Here is a 12,410-nt window from a genome sequence, read left to right on the forward strand (position 1 = left end):
AATGACAACAAATTACACAAAACAGCAAAGAAAAATACAATATGACTCCAAAAACACACAAAACACACACTAAATGTGAAATACTGTAGAAAACAACAAAAATACATATGACTACAAAAATGAACAAAAATAAGTGGAAAATAAACAAAACACAAAATGAGAACATGTACACACAATGACAGTAAGTTATGCAAAGCAGCAACAAAAATACACAATTACGCCAAAAACTTACAAAACTATTAATAAAAATCAATACAATTCTGTTGTTTTATTTTTTGCAAGAATAAAACCTGCTCAGTTTATTTATTAACAACAAAAATGTGGAGTTTTGTTCCATTGAGAAATAAATGGAGACTTATTTCATTGAAGCCCTAAATAAAATAAAATAAAATAAAATAAAATAAAATACTATAATCTACACATTTCTGTGTCTGTGTTTACACGCACGCGTACACACACACACACGCACACCATACAAACAGAGATGATGATGATGGTAATATATATATATATATATATATATTTATTTATTTATACCAGGAAAAAACATGTGTGACGTCATCAGAGTTGGACAAGAATAATGGAAGCTAAGCTAAAAGCTACTGTATTCTACAATAAATGAAGCTAGCCACCAGAGAAATGTAGCACGCTAAGCTACAATAAAATGACCAAAGTAACTGAACTGCAACAGAAATAACTACTTTTTAACATCTAATGAACTTCATTCCAAGTCATTTCTATTGATTGATCAATGAAACTGTGAGACAAGCTGATCAGATCAGTTCGTGTGTTTGTTAAATTTGTCTCACTAACAAAAACGCACCTAACTCTAACCACAAAACAATAACAGGTGCTGTTTGTGTGTGCGCTTTCATTTATGAAGATTTCTGATCATTTAGGTATAAATGACCTTATAATTCAACAATAATACACAAAATACCTCCAAAAACACACACAACAACGAAAACAATCAAAAACGACAAAAAATATATTAAATTTGAGAGGAAATTATACAGAGTGACTCCAAAAACACACAAAATGACAACAAAAACACAAGTGACAGGAAAACACATAGAATGACAACAAAAATGACTTCCAAAACATGCATAAATACACAAAATGACTCCAAAACACACAAGATGATATTAAAAACAAACACACACACACACAAAAAAGCAGGTGATTTGCATGTGATTTAATTTAGGGAAGATTTCTGATCATTTAGGTATAAATTATCTTGGAATTCAACAAAATTGCTCCAAAAACAACAAAAACACACAAAATAGAGCGGAAAAAAATGTACAGAATGACAACAAAAGTGACCTCTAATACACAAAATGACTCCAAAAACACAAAAAACGCTACCAAAAATGCACAAATCAACAACAAACAGACATCAAAATAAGATGAACATATACAAAACAACAACCTGCAGGTGACTGCAGTGAAAAACTTACGCCATCTAAACTATTCCTGCTGCAGTTACACAAATATTTACAGTGAATACATGTTCCACTGTTATGCAGAGTAGGAAATAATAGATTCTGATGCAGCGGGTACATTTTTCAGAGTACATAGGTATGTACTTCTTCCCACTGCTTTTCAGAAATGTAAACTGAATTGCAAAATTGTGTTGAAAATCTTTTTGCTTTTCTTTGTTTCCTGTGATATTCTGTTTACATGCACAAAGTGAATAAAACATAAAATCAAATACAATAAGTTGACCTCTGACCTGCCACCAGGGACTGAGGAGGTCGGCACAGATTAACTCGATGATGTCACCGCTCTGGATGTTCAGCGCTGGACCAGAGGACGGACTGGGAACGCCAAAGTAGTTCCTGATCACCACCATCTTTGGAAGACCTGCAATGTGGGCGGGGCTAGAGTGAGATTACAGACCAAACACTACAGACGTCACTCGTTTCAAAATTTTAGAGTTATTATAAGAGAACTTTATTTTTGCAAATATCAAAGGTAAATTAAAGCACGATCAAAGTCCAATGTAATATCCAGGAGATGTGTGCACGTGGAGGTTAACCAATCAGAATGCAGCTCAAACACTCAAAATACACACGTGTGCCCTCAAAACACACAAAAGTGACAGAAAAATACATAGAATGACAACAAAAATACACATAATTACACAAAATCACTCCAAAAATAGAAAATAAAACACAAAAAAAATAAAATAAAATGGAGAAGAAAATGTACAAAATGTCAAGAAAAACACACAAAATGAAAATACATAGAATGATGGCAAAAAAAAATACTTACAAAACACACATGAATACACAACCAACCAACACACAATAAAATGAGATGAAAATATACAAAATGACAACAAAAACCTGCGCACACACGCACATGCACACGCACACACACACACTCACTCCTGTCAGCAGGGACCTGGCCTTGTAAATCACTTGGCGTCGTTCTTCATTCTCATGTAACAGATAAGAGCTAACATAGTGCTGCAGGCTAATCTAACGTCAGATAACAGATCTGATAACACTGCTGAACTACGAGTGTCCGCCTCCACCTCAAATGTCTGATCGTAAACAACTGCATTTTGCACACAAGTGATACATTTTCTGTGTAAAGTGTCACTTTACACAGAAAATGCATCACTAATGGATTTCAATGAGTGCAATATTCATAAATGTTTGTTAGATAAAAGCCAACTTTAAATAGAAAACATTTGTAGGTAATTTACAAATAAAGAAACTATAGAGATTCAATCAGAAACAGATTAAAAAAGCAGTTTTCTCAGGATGGATTCATCAGAAATAAAATAAGTTAGTAAATATTGAATAATGAAAATTCTGCTTTGAATAAAATGTGGATAAATTACACGATTCCAACACTGATTAATTAGATCAACATAACAACAGAAATGTATACAAGAAAAAAGAAGAAAAATCATATTTACATTAGAATGAAAAATAGATACAATATGTATTAGCAGGAAAAAAAAATTACTTAAGCATTATTTAGAGCAGTTGTTCTCAACTGGTGGGTCGGGACCCAAAACTGCGTTGCGGACATGCACTGGGTGGGTCGCGGACAACTGGTTAAAATTAATACTTATACCTTATTTTGAAAGAAACGTCTTTTGACAGGCATTCTGTGAAATACATTTCAGGAAATTATAATAATAATAAATGTTTCAAATACGTATACACTGTGTATATATATATATATATATATATATATAAAAGATATATGTGTGTGTTTTTGAACAGATATTTTGGAAAAACTACATTTAGTTGGTTGAATTCTTAAAATAACCATGGCAACATGTGGGTCCCCCTGATTTAGATTATTTTATAGTTTTTTTTTTTTAGAGGGATGCATTGAAATTAAAATTATTGGCCAAAAACCAAAAGAAATTATCATGCTAATTATTAGTACCTTTGCATTTATGTCTCTGAATATGTACTAAGTGTATGAATTAATATTAATGCTTCAAATAATAAATCAGTTAAAAAACTAAAATAGGAATAGGTTTATTTAGCACCGACATTCCAACAATGCACAATATAAAATAAAATAAAACATAAAATGTTCATTCATAGATATGTACATAAAATATTGCATAGGCCTATAGGGGTGTGCATTGCCATGAATCTGACCAAATGGTATGAAAAACAATTCAGTTAACTCTTTTTTTAAACTTGCGAGAACAAGTATATGGTAACTAACTGTAATTTGAAAACAGGTGATATGTTTTTTCAAAGTAACTAAATACATCTATCAAAGTGTCCAGTATGTTTTATTAAAATAACACTAAAAGTCATTGAGTAGTGAGGTAGTTTAACAAGGTCTGACGGTGCATTCACTGACACCTAGTGAATGGGAGTTTACGTGCTATGCTCATGTTAGCACTATTTAATGATTATTTCATTAAAAAACATGATTAAAAAAAATCATTTTAGACATTTTTTGGAAAAATTAAATCTGTTCTCTGATTAAAACACAAAGTGCATTGAAGTCGTTGATTAACAAGACACATTAAAATAACTAGGGATAACTACGGATCTGAACAGTTCTCTGTGAAACGTGCGCTGACTGATTGTGAAGCTGAATTTATGCTTCTTTTATTGTTTTTGCTCCGGCTCAACCTCTGCTTAGAAGAGGCTTTAGAGCGCAGATGTGTTTAAATACAGCTGTGAAATAGTCTGTGTCTGTATCCAGACCCCACACGCTGACCGCGGTGTTGCCGCGTCGTCACAACATTCTGTTTTACCAGCCATGTTTCGGTAAAAAAAAGTTTTGGGGCCGAAAACTGACTTAAAATGCACAAAAAATGACAAAATGACAGAAAAATGTGAAGACAGACTAAAAAAAAATGGTTAAAAAAACACACACACACACACACACAAATACACAAAATGGCTAAACTAAGAAAACACACAAAATCACAACAAAAATGCATAAAAATGGAGGAAAATATACAGTTACAACCAAAAAATATATAAAATGACAAAAAAAAATGTGAAGAATGACAAAAGAAATGCACAACATGACTTCCAGAACACACAAATACACAAAATGGCTCAAAAAACAAACATAACGGCAACAAAAATCCAAAAAAAAAGGGAAAATATACAAAATTTCAACCAAAAAATATACAAAATGACAGAAAAATGTGAAGAATGACAAAATAAATGCACAAAATGACTTCCAGAACACACAAACACAAAATAGCTCCAAAAACGCACAAAACTACACAAATATAGGAAAATATACAAATTTACAACCAAAAAACGATGAAGAATGACAAAATTTGAACAGAAAAACAATGCATATCGGATTTTTCATCCAGTATTTCCATTTTCTTTTTAAATCAATAAAACAAAATGAACAACACTGTTTGTTTTTCTTAAAAAGGACAAACTATGCACAGATTGATAACGTCTTTTATTCTATTTAAAATTGGTTATTTAATGTAATGAAACTGTTGCTCTTTTATTTAGTTTTCTTTTCTGTTTTTTCTCTGGATGTAAAAAGTTAAAACCATGTTTTTCATTTAATGTGTGAAAAAAGAGGAAAAAAAAATGTAGACAAGAAGCTCCTGGGGATGAAGAATTATGTTTCTTTTGTTTGTGTGTGTGTGTTAATGCGCGTGCTTAAATGCAAAAAAGGTTTTGTTTGATGTCAGAATAGGAAAGAAAGGTTTCCTCTCCCCTAGAGCAGGAAAATATCTGTGTGAAGTTTTTATCTGAAATAAATGTCTGCATTTAACCAAAAAACTAAATAAGGTAAGAATGAGGATTTCTGCTCGTCTGTGACGAGGTGTTAGCGTTGTGAAAGGCCACGCCCCTCCAACGCTCCAGCGACCCTGTGTAGGATAAGTTGGATGTATCTAACGGTAACCCATATGTGTCCAAGTCAAGGCCCGGGGGCCAAAATCGGCCCTTTAGAGCATCCAATTTGATCCGCAGGAGAAAGTAAAAATGACTGAAAACATGAATGATTGTGTAAATGACCAAATAATCCAGTTGTAGATTTCTCAAATTCACCAAATTTAATGAAACACTACAATATTTTAGGGGGCTTTGCATTTTTCCTTTGTTTATATCATGTAAATGCAGTGATTTTTAATTGAAAATTGTAGAAAGAACTGTAAATACACAAAAATTGGTTACAAAACCATCCATTTCTTAAGTGAAGAACCTTCAGTGACGGTTTTTAAAAACTAGGGCACAATTGATGTTAAATTGTTATTTTTTCCCACCTAAAAACTGCGGCCGACTTGAGATCAAACTGGTCCATATTTGGCCCTTGAACTAAAATGAGTTTGACATCACTGATCTAACCCATGTTCACTTTGATCACATTATAATACAGCAATACATCCACTGTGTCAGTATACAAGGAGATCAGGCTCCAAAACAACAAGAAAAATGCATGAACATATACAAAATTACAACCAAAAACGACAGAAAAATGAGAAGAATGACAAAATAAATCCAGAAATGTACTCCCAAAACACAAAAATACACAAAATGACTTCCAAAAACACAAAAAAACAACAAAAAAATACAGAAAAATAGACAAAATTAGAACTAAAAATATATAAAAGGACAGAAAAATGAGAAGAATGACAAAATGAATGCACAAAATTACACAAAATGACTTTCAAAAACACAAAAAAACAACAAAAATACAGAAAAATATAGAAAATTAGAACCAAAAATATACAAAAGGACAGAAAAATTAGAAGAATGACAAAAGAAATGCATAAAAAAAACTTCCAAAACACAAAATTGACTTCCAAAAGCAAATCCATATTTGGCCCCTGAACTAAAATGATTTAACCCATGTACACTTTGATGCCACTATAATAAAGCAATAAATCCACTGTGTCAGGATACAGGGAACAATCCCATTGGCTGTGAATGTGTGTTTACACTGTGTGGAGGCAAAAATAAAGAAATGAAAAGAGAAACGCAGTGAGGGCCTGAGGGGCAGGTTTAGCTAGCGTTGTTGTATTGAAGGCTAATACATTGTGTGTGTGTGTGTGTGTGTGTGTGTGTGTGTGTGTGTGTGTGTGTGTGTGTGTGTGTGTGTGTGTGTGTGTGTGTGTGTGTGTGTGTGCTGATGCCAACACGTGCCATCCTGTCTGAATAAGGCTTTAAACACACACAGCGTAGAGAATTAACACTCAGAGGCATGAGTCGCATTCGTTTCCACACAACGTGTTAGCGCATCTTTGAAAACACACAAAGAGCAACTCTGGAATATTATGAAACGCCGAGGGCCAAGACAATCAATGGAATATTGATTTTAATACGTCTTCAGTCACAAATGATTTTCTCCACAATAATGGATGGAGGAGTGGAAAAATGAGCGTCAGAGCCAGGTTTAGATGAGATTAAAGAGGTTGGATGCAGTGAAGCCACACACACACACACATACACACACACGCACACGCATAGAAGCAGAGAAGTGAAAGGATGCTGATGTTAGTCATGTTAGAGAGAGAGAGTTACATCACTCACTGTTTAAATTCACCAGGGCTATAATTATAATTTTCTAAAAAAAAGTGTTATCAAAACACTTTTCCATGATTCTGATGAATATCTCTGTACGCAGTACAAAATACGCAAAAGTGACAGAAAAATAGACTGAAAAACACTCAAAATGACTTCCAAAACACACAGAGTCGCTCCTAAAACACACAAAACAACAACAAAAAAACAGGAAAATATACAGAACAACTGAAAAATGTGAAGAATGACAAAATGACTTCCAAAACACGCAACAAAAATGCACAAAAATACAGTAGAATATATACAAAATTACATCCAAAAATATATAAAATGTGCATTTCAACTAAAAATATACAAAATGACAGAAAAATGTGAGGAATGACAAAAGAAAGGCGCAAAATGACTTCAAAAACACACAAATACACAGAATGGCTTCATATGCACACTAAACAACAACAAAAATGCTGAAACATACAGAAAAAAAAATAAACAAAAAAAAAACTATCAAAATGACAAAAAAACAACAACAAAAACACACACAGAAGCAGGGAAGTGAAAGGATGCTGATGTTAGTCATGTTAGAGAGAGAGTTACATCACTCACTGTTTAAATTCACCAGTGTTATCAAAACACTTTTCTATAATTCAGACTATCATTTCCATACACGATACAAAACACGCTAAAATGACAGAAAATTACACTAAATGACTTCCAAAAACACACAAAACAACAAGTAAAATGCACAAAAAAAACTGAAAAATATACTAAATTACAACCGCAAATCTACAAAATGACAGAAAAATGTGAAGAATGACAAAAGAAATGCACACAATGACTTCTAAAGCACACAGATACACAAAATGGCTTAAAAAAAAATGCACAAAACAACAACAAAAATGCAAAAAAATATACAAAACGACGGAAAAATGACTTCATAAAAGCTCAAGACGTCAACAAAAACACACACTGAGAGAGAAGTGAAAGGATGCTGATGTTAGGGAGCGAGAAACAAAACCACAGTTACATCACTCACTGTTTAAATTCACCACGGCTTTAATTCAATGATTCTATCACTTCTGTACACTATAGAAAATACACACAACACACCAACAAATAATCCATTAATTCTACTAAAAAAAGTAGTGATGCTACATCATTAATTAGTTATAATTTAAATATATTTCCTCATTCTGTCCCTTAATGTAATAAAAAGTGATCAAAAAAAACTTATTTATGAGTTTGACATTTATTTCTGTACAAAACACACTTTATTATTAAACATTGAAGCTGGGACGATATTCTTTTGTTTGATTTGATTTCAACATGTAACATGCAGAGCGTGTGTGTGTGTGTGTGTGTGTGTGTGTGTGTGTGTGTGTCTCTCTCTCACCTGGATCGCTGTCTTTACCCTGTCAAAATAAAACAGATGAAATAAATCTCCCAGAGGAAACAAACGTCAGTAGCTGAACTAATCATTAAAAGCATTCTATAACATACAGTAACTGTGTTTGGTGCCCACAGCAGCACCTCAGGGTGCACCTCACTGTTTTAAACACATGTCAAATATTAAAAGGAACAGAGGAGATAAATGTGTCTTTAATTTAAACTGAAAAGGAATAAAGAAGGTTTATTAAAACCTCACAGATATGAAGCTTTCTAATGAAAACACTGAAAACTAAATCATATCTTAAAGCAGAGCTCAGCAACCTTTATCACAGCGGGGCCACAAAAATGTGTTTGTTTGATCGGAGGGCCACATGATCAACATTCATGACTCAGCATTTAGAATAATGAGCAATGTGAGGGTTAACCCAGGAAAAAACTAGGTTTTTATCGTAATTTTTGTGTGTTTTCATTTCGTTCTGTGTATGTTTGTTGTTGTCTTGCTCAATGTGAGGCATTTTGTGCATTTATGTCCTCTTGTGTATTTTTTCATATGTTTCTTGATGCCATATTGTGTATTTGTGCTGTCATTGTGCATTTTTTGGAGTAATTTTTATGTAATTCTGTTGTCCTTTTGCTTGTTTTTGAGTACTGTGTGTTTACAGAGTAATTTTTTGTGTTTTTCTTGTCTTTTGATGCACTTTTGTTGTCACTTTCTGTAATTTCATATGCTTTTCGGAGTAATTTTGTGTATTATTGTTGTCATTTTGTTAATTTTTGTTGTAGTTTTGTGCTTTTTTGGAGTGTTTTTGGTGTTTTTCTCTCATCTTTTACTGTATTTTGCCACAATATTGTAATTCTTTGTAATTTTTAATGTATTCTTGCTTTTGTTTTGTGTATTTTTCTGTTTTTTGTGCACGTGGCCCCCGACCCGCCAGTTGCATATGTCTGTCCTGATCATCATCATCGTTCTGACTCTCTTCATCTATTTCACAGTCAGCTGAGGAGGTTTATCATTCACAGTCCTGCTGTATCTGTAGCCCCGCCCCTCTGAACATGTATTAACCAATCACGAGTGGCTGAAGAACCATTCTTCAAAAATACTGATGCTGTTGGGGTTCTATTGTTTTGTATAATAATAATATTATTATTATTGTATATTTGTATTATTTTTGAACATATATTCTATTTATATTACTGAAGTTTTTCTATTTTTTTAAAAAAAATTCTATTTCTATTCTATTATTCTTTACTCTCAAAATATTACAACTTTAATAAAATTATGACTTTAATATAAAAAAATACAACTTTAATCTCGAAATATTACTTCTCTAATCTCAAAATAATACGACTTTAATCTAAATATTACGACTAATAAAATTTTGACTTTAATAAAATCACAACTTTAATCTCTAAATATTACGATTTTAATAAAATTACAACTTTAATCTCAAAATATTACGACTTTAATAAAATTACAACTATATTCTCAAAATATTAACAGACTAAATATTTTTTTAATTTTAATGTGGCCCTAATATGCTGTCATATGTTCCATATATTATAATATATATGTATATATATAGTACCACAAAATCAAAACAAAATCACTTTTACTAGTGAAAAATATAAAAGGTTATAATATAATGATCTATAAAATATATGAAGTTGGAACAATAAACTTTGAGCTGAACATTTACACACCAAACGTACATGAAGCCACACACACGCATACACACGCACGCACGCACGCACACATGAGCTGCAGGAACATGTTGCTGTTATTGTGCAAAGTAAAAAAACAATGCATAAAAGATATTCATATAATGTATATAATCTATACATGCACAGTGCACTGCATGTAACACTTATTATTTGACTTCATAAAAACAATGCACACGCACACACACACGCACACACACACGCACACACACACACAAGATGAGCTGCAGGAACATGTTGCTGTTATTGTGCAAAGTAAAAAAACAATGCATAAAAGATATTCATATAATGTATATAATCTATACATGAACAGTGCACTGCATGTAACACTTATTATTTGACTTCATAAAAACAACGCACACGCACACACACATGCGAACACACGCACACACACACACAGCTCACCTGAGTTCTGACGCAGCTGGAGTCTGAAAGAATTTTAAAAACAAACATGTTAGTGAAGTGAACACACACACACACACTCATCGCTCCTTAATGCACGCACACATACACACACACGTCCGATTGAGCGTCGCTTTGTTTTTGCAGCTTCATCAGCACCTGAGGAGGGGGCGGGGCCCACCTCTGCTCTCGGCTGCTTTCATTGGCTCCCACAGGGATCAGTCACACCCAACAACACGCACACACACACACACACACATTTACACACACAGCCAGACAGATCACACTTATGAAAACATACCTCAACACAAAACATGAGCTCCTAGAGTATACACCTGCACACACACACACACACACATAAGAGCACACACACGCACACACACAACCCTTCAGCAGACCTGTTTTCTCTGAAGTGAACTTTGACCTGTTGCTCACACACACACACACACACGCACACACACGCACACACACCAGCAACAATCTGGCGATTGTGTGATTGTTATACAACCTTGTAATTTAACAATAATACACAAAATGCCTCGGAAAACACACACAACAACAGGAAATATACAAAATGACTCCAAAAATACACAAAAAGCTAACAAAAACAAACAAACCAAGAAAAACACACAAAAAGTGACAGAAAAATATGAAATATGACAGAAAAATACATAGAATGACAACAAAAAGTACACATATATAGACAAAATGCCTCCATAAACACACAAAATGACAACGAAAATGCACAAATCAACAACAAACATACATTATGATGAAAATATACAAAATGACAACAAAAATACCTACAATGATGTCCAAAACACACACAAATACACAAAATGTGTATTACTGTGAAATGCAGATCAAGCTTCACAAACACAAAAAAAAGTTTGATTATCATTAGGGTGGCAAAAACAAAACAAAACACTTTCAATGAAAACCTCCTCCCTGGGTAGAATGGTGTTCCTTTTAGGGTAAAAAATTATCTAAGGTCAAACACGACCCCTCAAATCTGACCATTGTTCATCAAACATAATAATATATGCATGTGGACAACTTTCAATTATTTCAGTTGAAATAACATTTCAATCCTGCAAAATGTAAGAGGAAGGTAGAACTCAAACATGTGGAACATATTTTACAAGTTTTATTCAGTTTTATCTCTTAACCACTAAAACCAACTCCTCCTCATCCTCACGTCTGTGAATTTAACAAACATCAGCTTTAACTGATGTCACTCACAGTCTAAAGTAGAACAATAAACAATGAAATCTCTCATTAAAGCTTAAAGAAAGTCAAAACAGAGGCTGAAAGATGTTTAAAAGGAGTGAATAAATAATCACCAACACCCAGCAGACATCCACACCAATGGTGTCAAACTCACTTTAGTTCAGAGAGTGAAATACGGAGAAGTTTAATCTGGAGTGGGATGCAGATTATAGGCAGGAAAACGAGAAATTCCATCATTAAAGTGTCCTAGTTTACACTTCTACATATAAATAATGTGTAAAATATGTAAGAAACTGACAATATCCAACAATAAATGATCTTTAAACTTAAATTAACTTGAGTTGAATATGTGAACAATGAAATCAAAACTAAACTGAAGTGCAAAGCAAATTTAAGGAGCATCTTTTTCATGGGATTATTTTTAAGATATAGCAGAGAGAGAATAGCAGATATTACATAGAATAAAGGAAGATGTTCTTTGTCAGAAACACCTGAAACAGTTCAATTTAAGCACAAAAAATAATCTACAAGGTAAAACTATTGTGCATTTACAGTAATTATCACCTGAAAACATCCTTTGCACACCAAGTCACTAGTTAAATATATTACTGAGATGTGCACACCGATGTACACATCATCATCATCTCAGTTATCTTCTCTGTTAATATTTATTATTTA

The 12,410-nt window shown here is 33.0% G+C and overlaps 1 protein-coding gene across 2 annotated transcripts in view; it reads right to left on the reverse strand.

The window, feature by feature from the left end:
- The window catches only part of vav3 (vav guanine nucleotide exchange factor 3), a 159,000-nt gene that overhangs the window by 39,968 nt on the left and 106,622 nt on the right, over positions 1-12,410 (reverse strand). For both annotated transcript variants that reach the window (XM_028434415.1, XM_028434414.1), the window contains exons 18-20: positions 10,506-10,528; positions 8,386-8,404; positions 1,733-1,863 (exon numbers count right to left, since the gene is read on the reverse strand). In XM_028434415.1, coding sequence (XP_028290216.1) covers positions 1,733-1,863; positions 8,386-8,404; positions 10,506-10,528 — 173 coding nt within the window. The remainder of the gene's footprint in view (positions 1-1,732; positions 1,864-8,385; positions 8,405-10,505; positions 10,529-12,410) is intronic.

Source organism: Gouania willdenowi, chromosome 20 (genome assembly GCF_900634775.1).
Source record: "Gouania willdenowi chromosome 20, fGouWil2.1, whole genome shotgun sequence".
Taxonomy (NCBI): Eukaryota; Metazoa; Chordata; class Actinopteri; order Blenniiformes; family Gobiesocidae; genus Gouania; species Gouania willdenowi.